The sequence below is a fragment of the Pteronotus mesoamericanus genome, unplaced genomic scaffold (assembly GCF_021234165.1).
Source record: "Pteronotus mesoamericanus isolate MK-2021 breed Mesoamerican mustached bat unplaced genomic scaffold, CSHL_Meso_final contig_1, whole genome shotgun sequence".
Classification (NCBI taxonomy): Eukaryota; Metazoa; Chordata; class Mammalia; order Chiroptera; family Mormoopidae; genus Pteronotus; species Pteronotus mesoamericanus.
This window is the reverse complement of record NW_026554998.1, coordinates 2,974,079-2,988,570: the sequence shown is the minus strand read 5'-3', so window position 1 is coordinate 2,988,570 and position 14,492 is coordinate 2,974,079. Positions and strand designations below refer to the sequence as shown.

Here is a 14,492-nt window from a genome sequence, read left to right as displayed (position 1 = left end):
GGCTGATGAGCCATAAAACTCAGCGTGTCAAAACCCTGTACCCTTTCCTTAGACACCCTCACACAGGACGGGGCGGTATTGCTGTACAGTGGACAGTAGGCCACGCCTAGAGATGCTTTATGTTAGCATTGCACCCCAGATCGTATTATCTTACAGCCGGAAGTTTGCATGTTTTGACCACCTTCGCCCGTTCCCTCCACCCCCACCTGTTCCTCTGGCAGCCACCAGTCCCTCCTGCTGCTGTCAGTTCCACTGCTTTAGGTCCCACACACAAGGGTGCCGGTGCCGATCTGTCTCTGTCGGACTCACCTCGCTTGGCATGGGGCCCTCAAAGTCCATCATGCAGCTGTGTCGATGGCGGGGTTTCCCTGTTTTCTCGGTGGGTGAAGGCTAGCTGTCTGTGCGTTTGCCCCACATTTCACCTCTCCGTCCGCTGCTGGACACTTAGGCTGTTCCCTTGGCCTCGCCGCTGTAAACAGTGCACAGTGAGCACGGGGCGCAGGCACCTCTTCAGGATGGACCTGTCTCCCTTGGATGTGCACCCAGAAGTGGAACTGCTGGGTCACATGGTAGTTCTGTTTTTAATTTTAATTTTTGGAAGAATGGCCAACTTTTTAAAGCAGCAGCAGTGCAGACAAGACAGGAGGATGGACCCAGGAGCAGGGCCGCAGAAGCCCAGCGGTGGGGAGAGCTTGGGTCAGGCACCCGCAGGGACCGCGCCCAACGCCCAACGCCGCCAGTCACCCCAGCCCGCCCTTCCGGGCCAGAAAGGGTGCTTCCCCTCTGCCAGCTTTACTTCCGCAGCCGTCCCCACCTCCAACCGTTGCGGAGACTGCGCCTGCAAACTGTCCCGCCTCTCATTGCCCCTCCGCCACCCCGTCCGACCAGCACCGTGTCTCGCACAGGCTCTGGCAGTCCCCTGGCTGACCTCCCGTGTCCTCCTTCACCCACTGCCGTGAACTCCCCCTCGGTCTCCAGAACTTGCCTCTTTTAACACGACGTCACAGTCACTCCTCTGCCCCGGACCTTCCAGTGGCTTCCCTCCTGCACTTAGAACCCGCAGCCCATGAGGTCCCGCCAGCCCCTCGGCCCCCACACCACATGGGTCCCCGGGCCCGGAAGGCTCTGTGCCCCGAGGGCCACAAGGCTGCTTTTCCTCCCTCACTTCCCGCGTGGTCTCGCCCCGGCCCCAGCCCTCCTTCTGTCCCGCCTCGCCTTCAGCACAGCGCGGCTCTCCACCCGTAGCACCGCCTCTAAGGCCACAAAGCCGGTGGTGCTCCGTTACCCGTTTTCTGCTGGACCCCACAGCTTGGCCGCTGAGACCGGCTCTGACCCTGTTTTCTGCTGGGGAGACTCAATAGCCTTTGAATGTACTCTTCAGTGAAGCACATCCTGGGCAACTTCCGCTGCTCAGCGCCTCGCGCACTCAGTGGCGGGTGTTGGGAGGACTGAGCAGGGTCGGCCTGATCCCTGCGCCGCCCGCGGTCCGTTCTTCTCCCGATGACAGAGAGGCCCCGTCGGAGCCTTCGCTTCCGCCTTGGGAGCCCCTGGCCCATTGGCGGCAGGCTCTGTAGAAATCGCTTCTGATTCTGTGTCTTTACCTCCCACCGCCCCAAACCAGCCTGGGAGGTGTTCAGTGGAAAATGCCAAAATTAAGTCTCACTTAAGGAAATGCCAGGCATGGGGGGCAGTGGGGAGGGAGCGCGGCAGCGCGTTTGAGTTTTGGTTAGCTAAGCACGGCGAGTTTTTATGAGGAGGAAACAGCATTCTGGAAAAGAAAGATTACGAACGTTGGGTGAAGACATTCCTTTACTTAAGCCCTTTCTCCACCATTTGAAGTCAGAGGATCATGGGCCTCGGTCTTCTTAGAAAACAGTCAATCTCTCCTTAGCACATGGTTCGATTAAACAGGCAGCTCTGGTGAATGTGAGCGTTTTGCAAACCATCTAGTCCTGGGAACTCAGTAAACACAGTTCCCTTCCCCCTTCCCCTTTTATTTCCTCCTTGGGAATAATTCTTAATACATTACTATTTGGAATTTTAAAACTTTTTAATGTAAACATTGAAGGAGAGGGTAATATTTCTGGTGGAAGTAGTAGTGACTCATTATTGCAGAATATTTATGAAAAACTAAGCAATCACTGAGATTTGTTGAGTGTGTGTCATATCGTAAATTCTATGGACACAGCAGAAATAAAGAGCTGGTTTTATTCTTTTAAGAATGACTTGGAATTCTTCTATGCATCTTTCTTCCAAAAATTAAATGTGGGAACAAAATGTGGTAGAAAAGCCAGCATGGCAGGTTCAAAATGCACATCCATTACCTCGTCTCCCTTAACAAAGAAGTAAAATCCCACCAAAAAGCAGTCCGGAGGCAGAGCCTTAGGCCCACAGCGAGGAAGGGAGATGAGCTGTCAGCAAACCGGCCCCGGGAGGATGCGTGGGGCTGTGGCTTCGGGCCGCAGACAGTGCGCAGGGCGGACGGTGCCATCGCGGGAGCCACAGTGGAGGGCTCCACCGCTTTGTCACTGTGGCTGAGCCCGTGAGGGCCAGACAAGTCCCTGCCCTGCGGGACTGTGAACCCGGCCTCGGAGCTCGGTGGCCTGGGGCGCGGCGCTGCGGGGCCAGCTGCCGTGGGGGCTGGCTGACCGGGGCTGTCGCCCAGGGCGGCGCCCAGTGCCGAGCACAGGCTTCCTCCCATGCCGCGTGGCTGAGCAGTGACTAAGCCAAAGTAGCGCCTCACTCAGTGACCATTAGTATTCTCTGCCACCCTCTTCGCATCACGTAACTAGTGGCAAACATGAGCTGCTCAGGTCCTCTCTCCTGGGCGACTCTCACAGACGACAGGCAGGTTGTTAGTCTGAGTGGCTTTCCGCTCTCGTCCTTTGTGCCGTCATGAAGGTGTCTGCACAGCAGCATCTCCTCAGAAACGCAGTAACTGGCCACAGTCCCTGCCCTGTTCAGCCAGAGCCTGTCGCCGGTCACCTCCAGAGCAGCCGTCAGGGTCGGGAGGCAGGTGGCTGTCCAGGACACCACGGAGACGTGACAGTCGGCCTCACGTCCGCGTGGCCAGTGCACAGACTTTAAAGGGTTCGTGTGTTGGCTCCGCAGCCTCCACGGCCCCAGCCCCACAGCGGGCCCGCACCCCGCTCGCCCGGCGCCCGGCTGCAGCTCAGAACGGCGGGGGGGCTTAGCGTAAAGGATGCGATGAAATGTTTGCGTTTGCAGGAATTTAAATTTATTTTTATTTCCAGACTCTCCCATCTCCACCCTTAAATTGGAATTCCTGTTCTAGAAATGTTTGATCAGTCTTCATTTTCCCTGAATAAACAGTCAAAGAGTGTACTGTGGATTGTTTAATTTTGATATTAGATGTATTTTAGAGAAAAGTGAGAAAAGTGTGTCGTTTTTTTCTCCCTTGTCACCAGAAGTGTGAGCTAAATTCCCCGCCGCTGGATGCTCCCAGCGCAGAGGCGGGGAACGCGGGCTTGCCGGAGAGGGCCCCGCGGGCCGGAGCAGCGCGGACACCTCGATCCCCGAACGCGCCTGCACTGGGGCCCGGGGGAGAGCCGGCCTCTCTCTCCTGACACGCGTGCCCAGCAGAGCATCTGTGCCGGGTGTGTTTGTGGGACTGAACAGAGTTTAAAACAGCGGGCAGACCAGGTGGCGCAGTAGCGAAGCGTTCAATCAGTCAGACAAGGGTAAAGTCAGCAGGCACCACAGAGAACGCGCTGCAGTTCAAAGCCCCCGGCCCCCAGGACACCGAGCAGCAGGCGGCCTCAGCCTCCGGATGCCTGGTGGGCCCTGCAGGCTGCGGGGCCCTGCTCCGGGCTCCAAGTACCGGATAAAGGCCGGGGACAGCGGCCCCCCAGGGGCCCCCTCGCAGGGGTGGGCTGCGGTGGGTCTTGAGATTCCGGGGGTCCCATCCGAGCGGCCGGGCAGGGCTTCTCGTTGGGCGTTTCCTGTCCTCGCCCCTGCTGCGCTCAGGGCTCCGTGGCCTTGTGCTTTGTCTGCTGCAGGGGACGCCGGCGCTCCCGGAGCCATGGTCCCCGTCATCGTGGTCCCCCCGGGGAACCGGAGCGTGGTGGCTGGGTCCAGCGAGGTCACCTTGGAGTGCATAGCGAACGCCAGGTACGCACTGGTCTGCACGCGGGGACGCAGGCCCACGAGGATGGCGAGGCGACTCCACGGCAGGGCTGGGGGCTCCCGGGGGTGGCGGCTCCTCGGCCCAGCTGGGCATGAGCTCCGTGCGCGCGGGAGCGGCCGCGACCCCCACGCCAGCTCCCGCGTCCCCGGGCGTGGGTCTCCCCTCGGCCGTGCTGGCGCGGCCCCGCGGGGAGCCTGGCCGGGCGGCGCGAGCCGCCCTTCTCTCTCGCCCGTGCTCTTGCTCCGGGGCAGGCTCCCCAGTCGCGCCTCCCCAGTGGCCGTGCCCCTGGCAGCATTTACTTTACACCACCTTTCCCTGAGCAAATGGAATCGTTAGTGCTCACGGGCCATTGCTGCTGCAATTAGCTATCCTTGCTCAATAGCCCTGAGCAGGATGTATCGTTGTCAGAAACGTGAGGGAGCCGCGGTGTGTCTGGCTCAGTTTCAGGTGTCCACTGCTCACCCGCAGGGCACAGCTGGCTCTGCCAAGCGTGTGCCGAAGGCCTGAAGCCAGTAGCGCCGCCCTCGGCCCAACTCACAGTTCCTGTCCCCGGTGCCCCGCCCTCTCTCTCCTAGGCCACTGGAGGATCTGCGTCTGAGCTGGAAGAGGGACGGGGTGACCGTCGCCAGCGGGGTCCGCAGCTTCGGGAGGCGCCTCACCATCAGCAGCCCGACGTCCTTGGACTCCGGGGAGTACGTCTGTGAGGCGGCACTGGCCGGGAGCGCGTCTGCGCCCGCGCGAGCGCGAGCCTTTCTCTCCATCATAGGTAACGCTCAACCTGCGGCCGGCTGTCCTCCCCAGGCCCCGGCCCCACCGCACTTCCCTGCACACAGCACAGTCACGCCCGCCTCTCACCAGCTTCGCTTCGCACCCAGCACCGGGGCGTGCAGTCGGCTTCGTTTCCCAAAAGTTCCCTAGCTTTCCTTTCTGGCGACGTCGCCAAACCCGGGGTCGGCGTTCCGAAGGCTCCCATGGGGACTGGGCTGGGGGAGGCCCCATCATGCTGACCGCCCCCAGCTGCCCTCTGCGCCACTGGTTCTCCTGTCTCTCTTGTTTGGCTGTTCCGATCAGTGCCCAGAGATTCTAGCCCTGTTATTTTTGACCCAGAGAGTGAAAAAGTGTTCGATGTTACCTTTTGTTAAGTTAAAAAATGAGAACAGAGCTGCTGCCTAGACCGCGAGCCTGGTGTTGCTCCTGAACCAGGAGGATGCGGAGGGGAAGACAGGCGTGTCGAGTCACTCTAAGTGCTGGGAGATTCCGGGGTAAAGCCCGGGCCTCGTCCCGTGGCCGAGGGAGCCTCCGTTTATCTTCAGATTATGACCCAATTACGTGAAACAGAGGCAGGGCCCTCACTGCTCCCCTCGGTCCCACTCCCATAATGCTTTTGCTCCTCAGTGGCCGTGGTGACCTGTCCTGCAGAGAATGGTGGCCTCTGTGGAGACAAGTGCCTTCCAGGTCGACACCAGGGAGGGAAATCCCGACCTCCCCCCACCCCCTCGGAAGGGGGAGGGGAGACCAGGAAAAATCAAAGGTTCAGAAAGCCCCTCAGAGAGCAGTAGCTCCTCACGTAACCTACACTGCCATTGGCCGCTTTCAAACTAAGACAAAGTAAAAGCTTGTCTTCTCATACAAAATTGACACGCGTATCGAGAAATACTGCATAAAAGGCAGCCGGCCTTGAGGATGTCTCTTCCCTTCAGTCATTAAGAAACGGCCCTATGGCCCGACCATGGCCAACCAACGCCCACACGGCACACCCGGCAGCCCCTCCGAACGGAGCATAAGGCTCACGGAAGCGCCCGCGGAAGCAGGCGCGGGGTGGCAAACTGCTGTGACTCCACACGGGCCCCGAGCTCGGGCTCCTGCCGCCTGCCTCACCCTGTTTAGCCGCAGACGGGAGCGTGGCACCCTGCCCCGGAGGACTGGCGCCTCAGGCCGACCCGTAGCTGCGCGAGCCCAGCACGTGGTGGACCGGGCCAGAGGTAAAAGCCGTGCAGTGTGAGTCTCCAGCAGACAGGACCACGTTGCGGTAAAGCACCGTAAGGCAATTTAAACCGGAGAAGAAACTTACCCCCTTGTAAACTAGAATGTTTCCATCGTAATTCCTTTTAAAAATATTTAAGTCTATTATGAACTTCGGTCTTGCATGTGCATCTGAGCTCCAGAGCAGGCTGCTTGCCTTCTCTAGAGTCCCACCGCTCTGTGCCTGGCTTTTAAAGGTACTGGAACACACTTTGGTTCTTTACAATGTCAATTTCGATCCCCTTTTATTCCTAAGAATTCGCTGTGACAAGTGGGATTTTGTGGTTGAGTCGTCCTGGAAAAGCCCTGAGGGGCCTCCGTCAATTGAGAGAGATTTGGAAGGTTGTCACCCCCAGCCCTGCAATCAGGGAGCGGGTCCTCGGGAGGCATCACCAGCTTCCCCGGCTGTCACCGTGGGGCCCTGGAAGGAGCTCTTGTATGAACATGAGATGGAAGAAAACAAAGACAAATTGGCTTCCGATTCCTCCTCTTTCACACTGATGAGACCAGACAGGTGCGCACGCTGTTTACTCGGCCTGTCGCCTTCCCCGCTGTGCCGCTTAATCCCTGCGGCGCGAGCGGGCAGCGCGGCCCGACTGCAAGCCCCTCCGCGCAGGAGCACCAGCCGCGGGGCTGCACCGGCAAGTCCCCCGACCCCGCCCTCCGTCTCCGTTTCCACCGCCCCGCCCACGCCCTCTGTGGTGACCTCCTGCGTCCCCCCAGCACACAGTGAGGTAGACACTGCGGGGCCCCACCCCCCCATGAGGAGCCCGGCATCACAAGCCAGGGGTGCAGGTGGCCCTTAGAACCTGAGGATGACCCTGGCCAACAGGTAGCAAGGACACGGGAGCCCCGGCCCCACAACGATGCAAACAGGGCTCAGCACCCCCCTCCCTGAGCCAAGAGGGGGAAGAACCCAGCCCAGCACAGCCTGACTCAGGCCTTGGGGGCCGGGCCGGAGGCCAGCTGAACCCGCCCAGGCCGGGAGCCCACACGCCTGCACCACTGCATAGCAGCCGCCGGCCTCCAGGCCGGCCTGCCACGCTCCCTTCGGGGCCGACCGTCCCGATTTGTGTGACCGGCCCGTATGTCAGCCCTCTGCCACATGGGGGTCTTTTTCAGAGAAGAATGCTATCTTAGTCTTCTCTGTATTTTTAGCATCAGCTTGATTTCAGAGACAACAGTTAAAAACCGGAAGAAGAGATGAAGGAAGTTACCAAAGATCTAAAATGTTTCCACTTTCTTAGGGGAGGAAATGTGTCTTGTCCACCTTTGCAAATCCTGCTCCCTAGTCCTCCGTCCATGACGTGAACACACTGCGTGCTCAACACACGACGGTGAGCAGAGAAGACCGTGCGGGGAAGGGAGCTGGGCGGTCACAAGGCGCCAGGACCCGCACGCTCCCGCCCCCGAGGCCAGGCTCCCGCCCCCGCCCGGCCCTGAGAGCAGGGCTGCCAGCCGCCTTCAGGAGCAGGTCGCCCGAACGTCCTTGGGTGTTACCTTCATACAGATTTACCTTTCACTTTAGAAACAGTTCTGTAATCGCTCTAGTTTCCGAGCTTCATTCGGTCATAAACTCCCACACAGATAAGTTCTGCAGTTGTGATAGGTGCCTGTCGTACACTTGGGTGCTTCTAATAATACAGGTCACATGTGAAAACTGTAAAAAAGACATCTTAAGTTTTTCTTAAACCAGCGTGAATGAGCTAGAAGGCGGGTCTCCTCTGTGAACCTCCCCAGGCTGCGTGTGGAGGCCCCGCTCCTGAGTAGGCCAGGATAGCCCCCCACCGCCGCGTGGGGGCCGGCGCGCCCTGCCCAGCTGCAGGCTCCTCGCACAGGACTGTCTTCCCCCCGAGCAGCCTCAGCGCTGGGGCCACGGCCGCGCCACAGACCCTGCGGGCATGTCCAGCCCTGGAGCTGCATGCCTGCTCAGCCGGGCCAGCTTCGCCACCGGGCGAGGAGCGCCCCTCGTCTCTGACCCCGTGCCCGGTCCCTCCCTGCTGCCTGGGGACTCCATGGCATTGCGGAGTCAGAAGGCCCTGGGGCGACGGCCACCATGATTCCGTACCAGTTGGCAGGATATCACCATGAAAGGAAACTGAGGCAAGGATGCACGGTGCCCTTCGCTACCGTTTCCTACAACTGCAGGGGGCTGTACATTAACTCAAGCCAAAACGTTTCACTTAGAAAAGGAAGACATCAATCACAGGCAGATGTTGATGTTTGAAGTCAATGTGTTCTCCTTCCCCGCCCCTCCCTGGGTTCAGCCGGCATGTTCAGTGGGGGCCAGGTGCGGCCTGCGCGCAGCCTGTGCAGGGCGCAGCGTGTGGAGCGGACAGGAAGCCCTGCAGCTGGCACATCATTGACGGAGGAGACAGGGCTGGATGGGAACGCACAGGCGCATGGCGGAGACCAGCTTGAAAAGACAGCGTTCGGCCTTAGCAGGATTCCTTCAGGCCTGGTCCATACACACAGAACAGAGCCGAGGGTTCTGCCTCCATCTAGCGAACTCGCAGCCGCCGCCTTGGCAGGACGGGGTCGCTCGCGCAGGCTGTTCTGCGTGTGTGGCCCCTGTGGATGCAGAACTGACACCCAGCTCTGCCTCCGCAAAGGAGCCTTCAGCCTTTTCTCCTGAATCCTTTCTTAGAAATGCTAAGTTTTTGTTCCTCTTTTTGGGGGGGGCTCCATCTGTTTTCAGGATACAGGTGATCCGGGAGGTCTGCCAGGCTGGAGCACCCACATGTCACACGGGCACAGTGAACATAAACCCCTCCGGCAACAGTGCCCAGAAATTAATTATCACACAGAAGGTGAACACAAGAGCCTTTTGTTATCGTGACAATGAAGTCACCACCGCCTTAACACTCCCCAAGCCTGGCCATGCCACTGTTGAATTCCTGCTGAATAAACTGAGAAGAAATATTGCAATTTATTCTCCAAGGAAATTCATTGTTTAATACAACCACTATTTCTTTTTTTGGTTGAATAGGCGAGTAGAGTATCCAGAGATATGCAAGTGGTTAGGGTTTGCTACTAAAGATGGATGAGGGGCCCTTTTCCCTTTTGCTCTTAGCTATTATTTTGTGTTCCACTGACGTAACAAATCTATATTTGAGAGAAGAGCTGCTAAGACTTTTAAAAATATGTTAATAGGCCGCGCCACCCCTGGCACAGGCCAGAGCCTGGCTCTCATCAGCGTGCCCCGTGAGCTGGTGTTCGGTTTAGATACTGAAGCAAACCAGCCTGCACAATACTGTGCTGTGAGTATCAGCCGTTACAAACCCTCGGGGCAGTCCTTCTGAAATCTGAATTAAGACATCCACGACGGAAGCCACCGTCGCCCTGTGCTGGAGTCGGCCCCAGCCCGAGAGCGTAAACTGCCGCGGCCTCGGCTCACTGAGTTCCGAGTCTGCGCACAGGAAAACTGTGCAGACGCAGTTTTCAAAACTAGTTTTTAAAAGGAGCCCAGCCCCTTCCAGGCTAGAGGGGCTCCTGAAACATACCTCCTTTGCTTAGGGCTGTTTGTTTCTTTTCTTGTTTGAAGAGCCACCGTATTTCACTTCAGAGCCTGAGAGTCGGATCTCGGCAGAGGTGGAAGCGTCCGTGGACATCGCATGCGGAGCCATGGGTGAGTGTGGGGGGCTGCTGGGAACAGCCAGGGTGGGAGGGGCGCAGTGGCATTTTCCCGGGCAGAGCCGCCCTCACTAGGGGGACTCGTTGAGTGCGACGGTCAGAGACGGGGGCTGGGGGACCGAGTGGACGTCGGTCACGCTACATGTGGCCTCAGGAGGGTGCCGGACCTTGCCTCCTCACCTGCAAAGCCGGGACAGCAGCATTCACCCCAAAGACCCTCTTCCTCCCTTCAAACGCTCTGATCCACAAGACCGTGGCCCCCGAGACTCGGGCGGGAAGCTCGCTCTCATCCACGAGGCGATTAGGACCTGCAGGCACATCTGCTCTGTAGACAGAGGTGGTTTCAGATTCTCCAGAGAGGCACCTGGCGGGTGGCTCGGCGGGCGGGGCATGGCCCGGACACCGGGAGGCAGCAGCTGGATCCCCGCCGGACCACGTGCGGGAGGCGCCGAGCAGTGTTTCTCACTCGCTCTCTCGCCCACTCCCCGCTCCCCCGTCTCTAAAATCAATGTAACGTATCCTCGGATGAGGATTTTTTTAAAAAGTCAAAATCTTCAGACAGGAAATCTCTCTGTTTTCTGCATTTTTAGCTTCAGGTCACTTCTGTTGTGTCACTCAGGCAGCCCCAGCCCTGCCCCCCTGCTGTGGCTCCGCGCTGTCCCCTGCCCCCATCTTCCCTCCAGCAGAACCGGCTGCCACCCTGAGCCCCAGGCAGGGTCGGGCTCTCTCAGGCGCCTGTGTGAACAGAGCCCGGTAGCTCTGGAGAGTGCGGAGAAATGGAAAGGGCCTTTTCTATGTTGATGTCTGTCCATCCTGAAAGTGGGGGGTTTATTCTAAGCACTTGGAGGTGAGGGTTCCTAGCAATTTTGTAAATCTTGAAACTACCTCCGTGAGAGGGACTGTGTCCCCGGACACAGCTGAAAACAACGCCTTAGAAAGCACAGTCCCTAATGCCCCCAAGGCCCCGAGTGGTGGGGGCAGGGCGGCCAAGAAGACACGTCCTGTAAAATCTTTGCCAGCTGTCAAAGGCTGGGCAGGCACCCACCGAGGGGCATGGGGGGACCGGATCCAAACCCAAGTCCATCAGCCACCAGGGCGAGTGCCTCAGGCGGGGCGCCGGCTCCTGCCTGAGAGCCGAGACCCCGGGGTGCAGAACTAGTGCCGCCGATCCCTCCGGCCCCTGCGTGTCATTCTTCATTTCCGAAAACATGGAGGAGTCACTCTGAACAGTGCTGATGGTGACTGGGGATCGGCGTGTGGCGCACATCCCTCCTCTGTCCACTGTGTTTTGTGCCACAGTTGCGCCTGTCCCAAAGGCCATCTCCTGAGCAGCTCTGGCTCGGCTCCCGGTGGCTGCCGGTCACAGCTCTGCTCTGCCCCTGTCCCTCTCCGTACCCTCAGGCAGCCAGGCGGGGGTGGGGGGAGGAACACGAACCCTAAACGAGAATGTCCCCACAGCCGTGGGCGCACTGCCCCTTTCTTGCGTGAGCGCCGGCTTTTCGAGGCCGGCAGCTCAGACAGGGAGGCCACCCAGCCGCGCTGCGGGGGGAAGTCTGCTAATGGCATGAAATTGCCCCCAAAAGGAGCCTCCTCGTTCTCTCTGCACTAGCAGTTGTTTCTCAATAAATGACCATCTTAAGATTTCCCCTCAACAAGAGAACGCTCGTTTTACACGATTTCTGCGGGTGAACTGCTTGTTAAGTGCGGGCTGCAAACAGCTGGACAGTCTTCCCCCAGCGTTGCCCTCGCATCATTTACTGCTCTCCGTTCGCTCTGACCAAGACGCAGCGGGAGCACGCGAAGCGGCTCTTCTCCGTGACAGCTGCATCATGGGATTGCTGTTAGGGGATTCCACAGGAATTGGTGATGCCTTTACCTTGAAATGGATTTTTTTTAATTTCCTGACTTAATGAAAAGTGACAGGAAACATAATTAAGGCAGAGAACAGAATCTGAGAATGCATTATCTTGAACTATTCCATGACATTAACTTTATTTATTGAAAGAAGACGTCTTACACCTACATAGCATCTTAAATCAAGAGGTTGCTGTGTGCTCTCCACCACGCATCATGTGAAGATGTTTTCTTTACGTTGACTTTCTACCTAGGGAAACTGAGGTAGGGACCTATCTGAGATGTAGCAATAAGCCTTGCTCCATCTGCACTTCCTGGCAGCCCCCGGCTAGCACTGTGCCCCCCAGAGCTCAGGACTGTGGCAGCCTGTCCAGGGTGTCCATGGGCCCCCCGTGGTGGCTCCAGGAGGGGCCAAGGCAGAGTCCCAAGGACGTGGTCTCTCCCATTGCTGGCCATGTAAAGCCTGGACGAGCTCCCCAGAGGAGCCCGGCGTTCCCCTGGTCAGCGCCTGCTTGGTGCGGCAAGGCCCCGGGGCTCAGCAGGCGCCTGCTTGCTCGCCTGGGCTGCAGCACCAGCCACGGCATGGCCACAGCCACGGCCCCGTGGGCCGAGCAGGTGGGCCCTCGTGCTGTCGGGCTGAGGATGGTCCCTGCCCTTCCAGCCCAGGCTCCGCCCCAGGGAGCTTGTCCTTGGTCGCCTGCACAAGCCCCCCTGCAGGGCAGGCTGGCTGGCCCCACGCACAGCTCCCAGGCAGCCGGGTGTCATGGGGACGAAGAAGGGGCTCCAGGGAGCGGCAGCCAGGCCTCTAGACTCAGCCCGGCCTCCCGTCCTCTTGGTCACAGTCTCGGCTGTGCTCTCAGCCCCATTCGCTCCTGGGGTTCAAGGAGGGAGCCGTCCCGCAGCCCCTGGCCAGTGTCCGCTGCACGTGTTTTGTCTTCAGGGCCAGGCAACTCTTCCTACGCCCACGATTTAATGCCACTGGGTCTCCTCGACCTCTGGCCAAACGCACCTCGTGTGCTTGTTACTGAACCTGATACACCCTCCACCCTTCGCCACAAAAGACTCCACTCAGATCAGCGACGCCCACCTCCTTGGAGAGCTATGTAAGAGGTGGCATTCCTTGTGACTGTTGCTAGTTGTCACGGCAATCAGGGACACTGTCCCCGTGTCACTCTCCGTGCGCCAGGCTCTCAGGGTTTCATACAGACCAGCCCGGCGCCTCTTCATGACAGCCTCCCGAGGTCATGAGAGACCCCTCCTTTCCGAACGTGAGGCGCAGGAGCGGGGGCATTCTGCCCACGTGGCGCAGCCCTGGGAGCTGGCCCCTCCTGTCTCCCGCCCTGGTGACCATCCCCGAGGGGCAGGATCAGGCCTGAGAGCAGCGGGGACCTGCATCCCCACCCCGTCCACCCGGAAGGCCACCCCCGCGGGCTCACTCTGTCCACACAGAGCACGAGGCTGTGCAGCGCAGGGCCCCGGAAGGGCTGCCACCGGTGTGGGCGTTGCTCTGCCCTCCCACTCGACGCTGCCCTGGGCCCTGTGCTTCGTGTCAGATGAGAAAAGCGACACCGGAAACGCCCGGTGAAGCGCTGCTGTTCAGTCCTTGGGGACAGGGCCCCTGGCGTGCGGCCGGTAACGCCCAGGCACCCCCGCTCCTCCGCAGGGGTCCCGCTGCCCGCGCTGCAGTGGTACAAGGACGCCGAGCGCGTCAACCCACGGCAGCACCCCCGCTACAGAGTGCTCCCCGGCGGGGGCCTGCGCGTCCAGGAGCTGCATCCTGACGACTCCGGGGTCTTCCAGTGCTTCGCCAGCAACAACGGAGGCGAGGTCCAGACCTCCACCTACCTGGACGTCACTAGTGAGTACCGTCCCTCAGGGAGGGCAGAGCCCCCTGGCCTTTGTCCCCAAGGGCTCACTTAGAGGTCCTATCTGGTCAGCCCCCAAGGTGATGGGCAGGGAGCAGTGGCCCGAGGTGACCGCCAAGGGGAGCCGCACCGCACACGCCACAGCCCCCTCCATTCGCTCTGTGGACGCCTGTGGGTGCGAGGGCCCAGGTGTCCTGCGGGGACCACCTGCTCTTGGCGGGTGTCTGAGGTCCCAGCCCCCGAGCCTCCTCTGTACCCAGAAGTAGGAAAGCCCCATTCTTCTGGACTTTGCGTGAGCGGCGCCTTCCTAATCTTTCCCTTTTGACCATTTTCCATTTTTAAAATACTCATTCTCTCTTGTGGTTTTATTGAACAATCGCAGTTCTTGTGTGAGTTTCTTTTGTTACCCCATTAACAGAAACACCTGGGCTCTCTGAGCAATAAAAGGGCAGGAAAGGCTTTCGTTTTATCTGTGGGTTCTCTTCTTGATCTCCCACAGTTGTGTTATTGTTCTTCTGAAACCAAGTAGAACCCCGTGATGATGGAATTGCACCGCTCACGGCCGCCCTTTCGGAGAAAATTGCTCATCTCCTCAGCTGTGCAGGCCGACGGCGCTCGTCAGTGGGGTGCACAGGGAGACGGATGGAGTGTTTATAGATTTGTGCATACGCTCAGGGGTCAGGTTCGGAGCACAGGAAACCAGTGTTGCCCCAAACAGTAAAAGAGAGCTGGGTGCCTACGCTGGAAGCCGAGCGTTGATCAATCATTAGAACCGATCAAAGCTCATCGGCAGCAGTGGGCCAGGGCATTATGGGCAGCGACTGGCACACGCTTCCTGTACGAGGGCAGACGGTAGGGACTTCCGGTGCTGGGGGTGAGGGCTCCGTCCCAGCGACTCCTTCTGCAGAGGGGCGCATGCAGCACGGCCACTGCCGAGCACGTGGGCGCGGCTGCGCTCCTGCAGAGCTTCC

General features: G+C 59.2%; 1 protein-coding gene across 1 annotated transcript in view; it reads left to right on the top strand.

The window, feature by feature from the left end:
* Positions 1-14,492, top strand: part of SDK1 (sidekick cell adhesion molecule 1) — a 555,116-nt gene that overhangs the window by 427,550 nt on the left and 113,074 nt on the right. The window contains exons 6-9 of the mRNA XM_054572434.1: positions 4,020-4,131; positions 4,723-4,913; positions 9,714-9,797; positions 13,320-13,514. Of these exons, the coding sequence (XP_054428409.1) occupies positions 4,020-4,131; positions 4,723-4,913; positions 9,714-9,797; positions 13,320-13,514 (582 nt within the window). The remainder of the gene's footprint in view (positions 1-4,019; positions 4,132-4,722; positions 4,914-9,713; positions 9,798-13,319; positions 13,515-14,492) is intronic.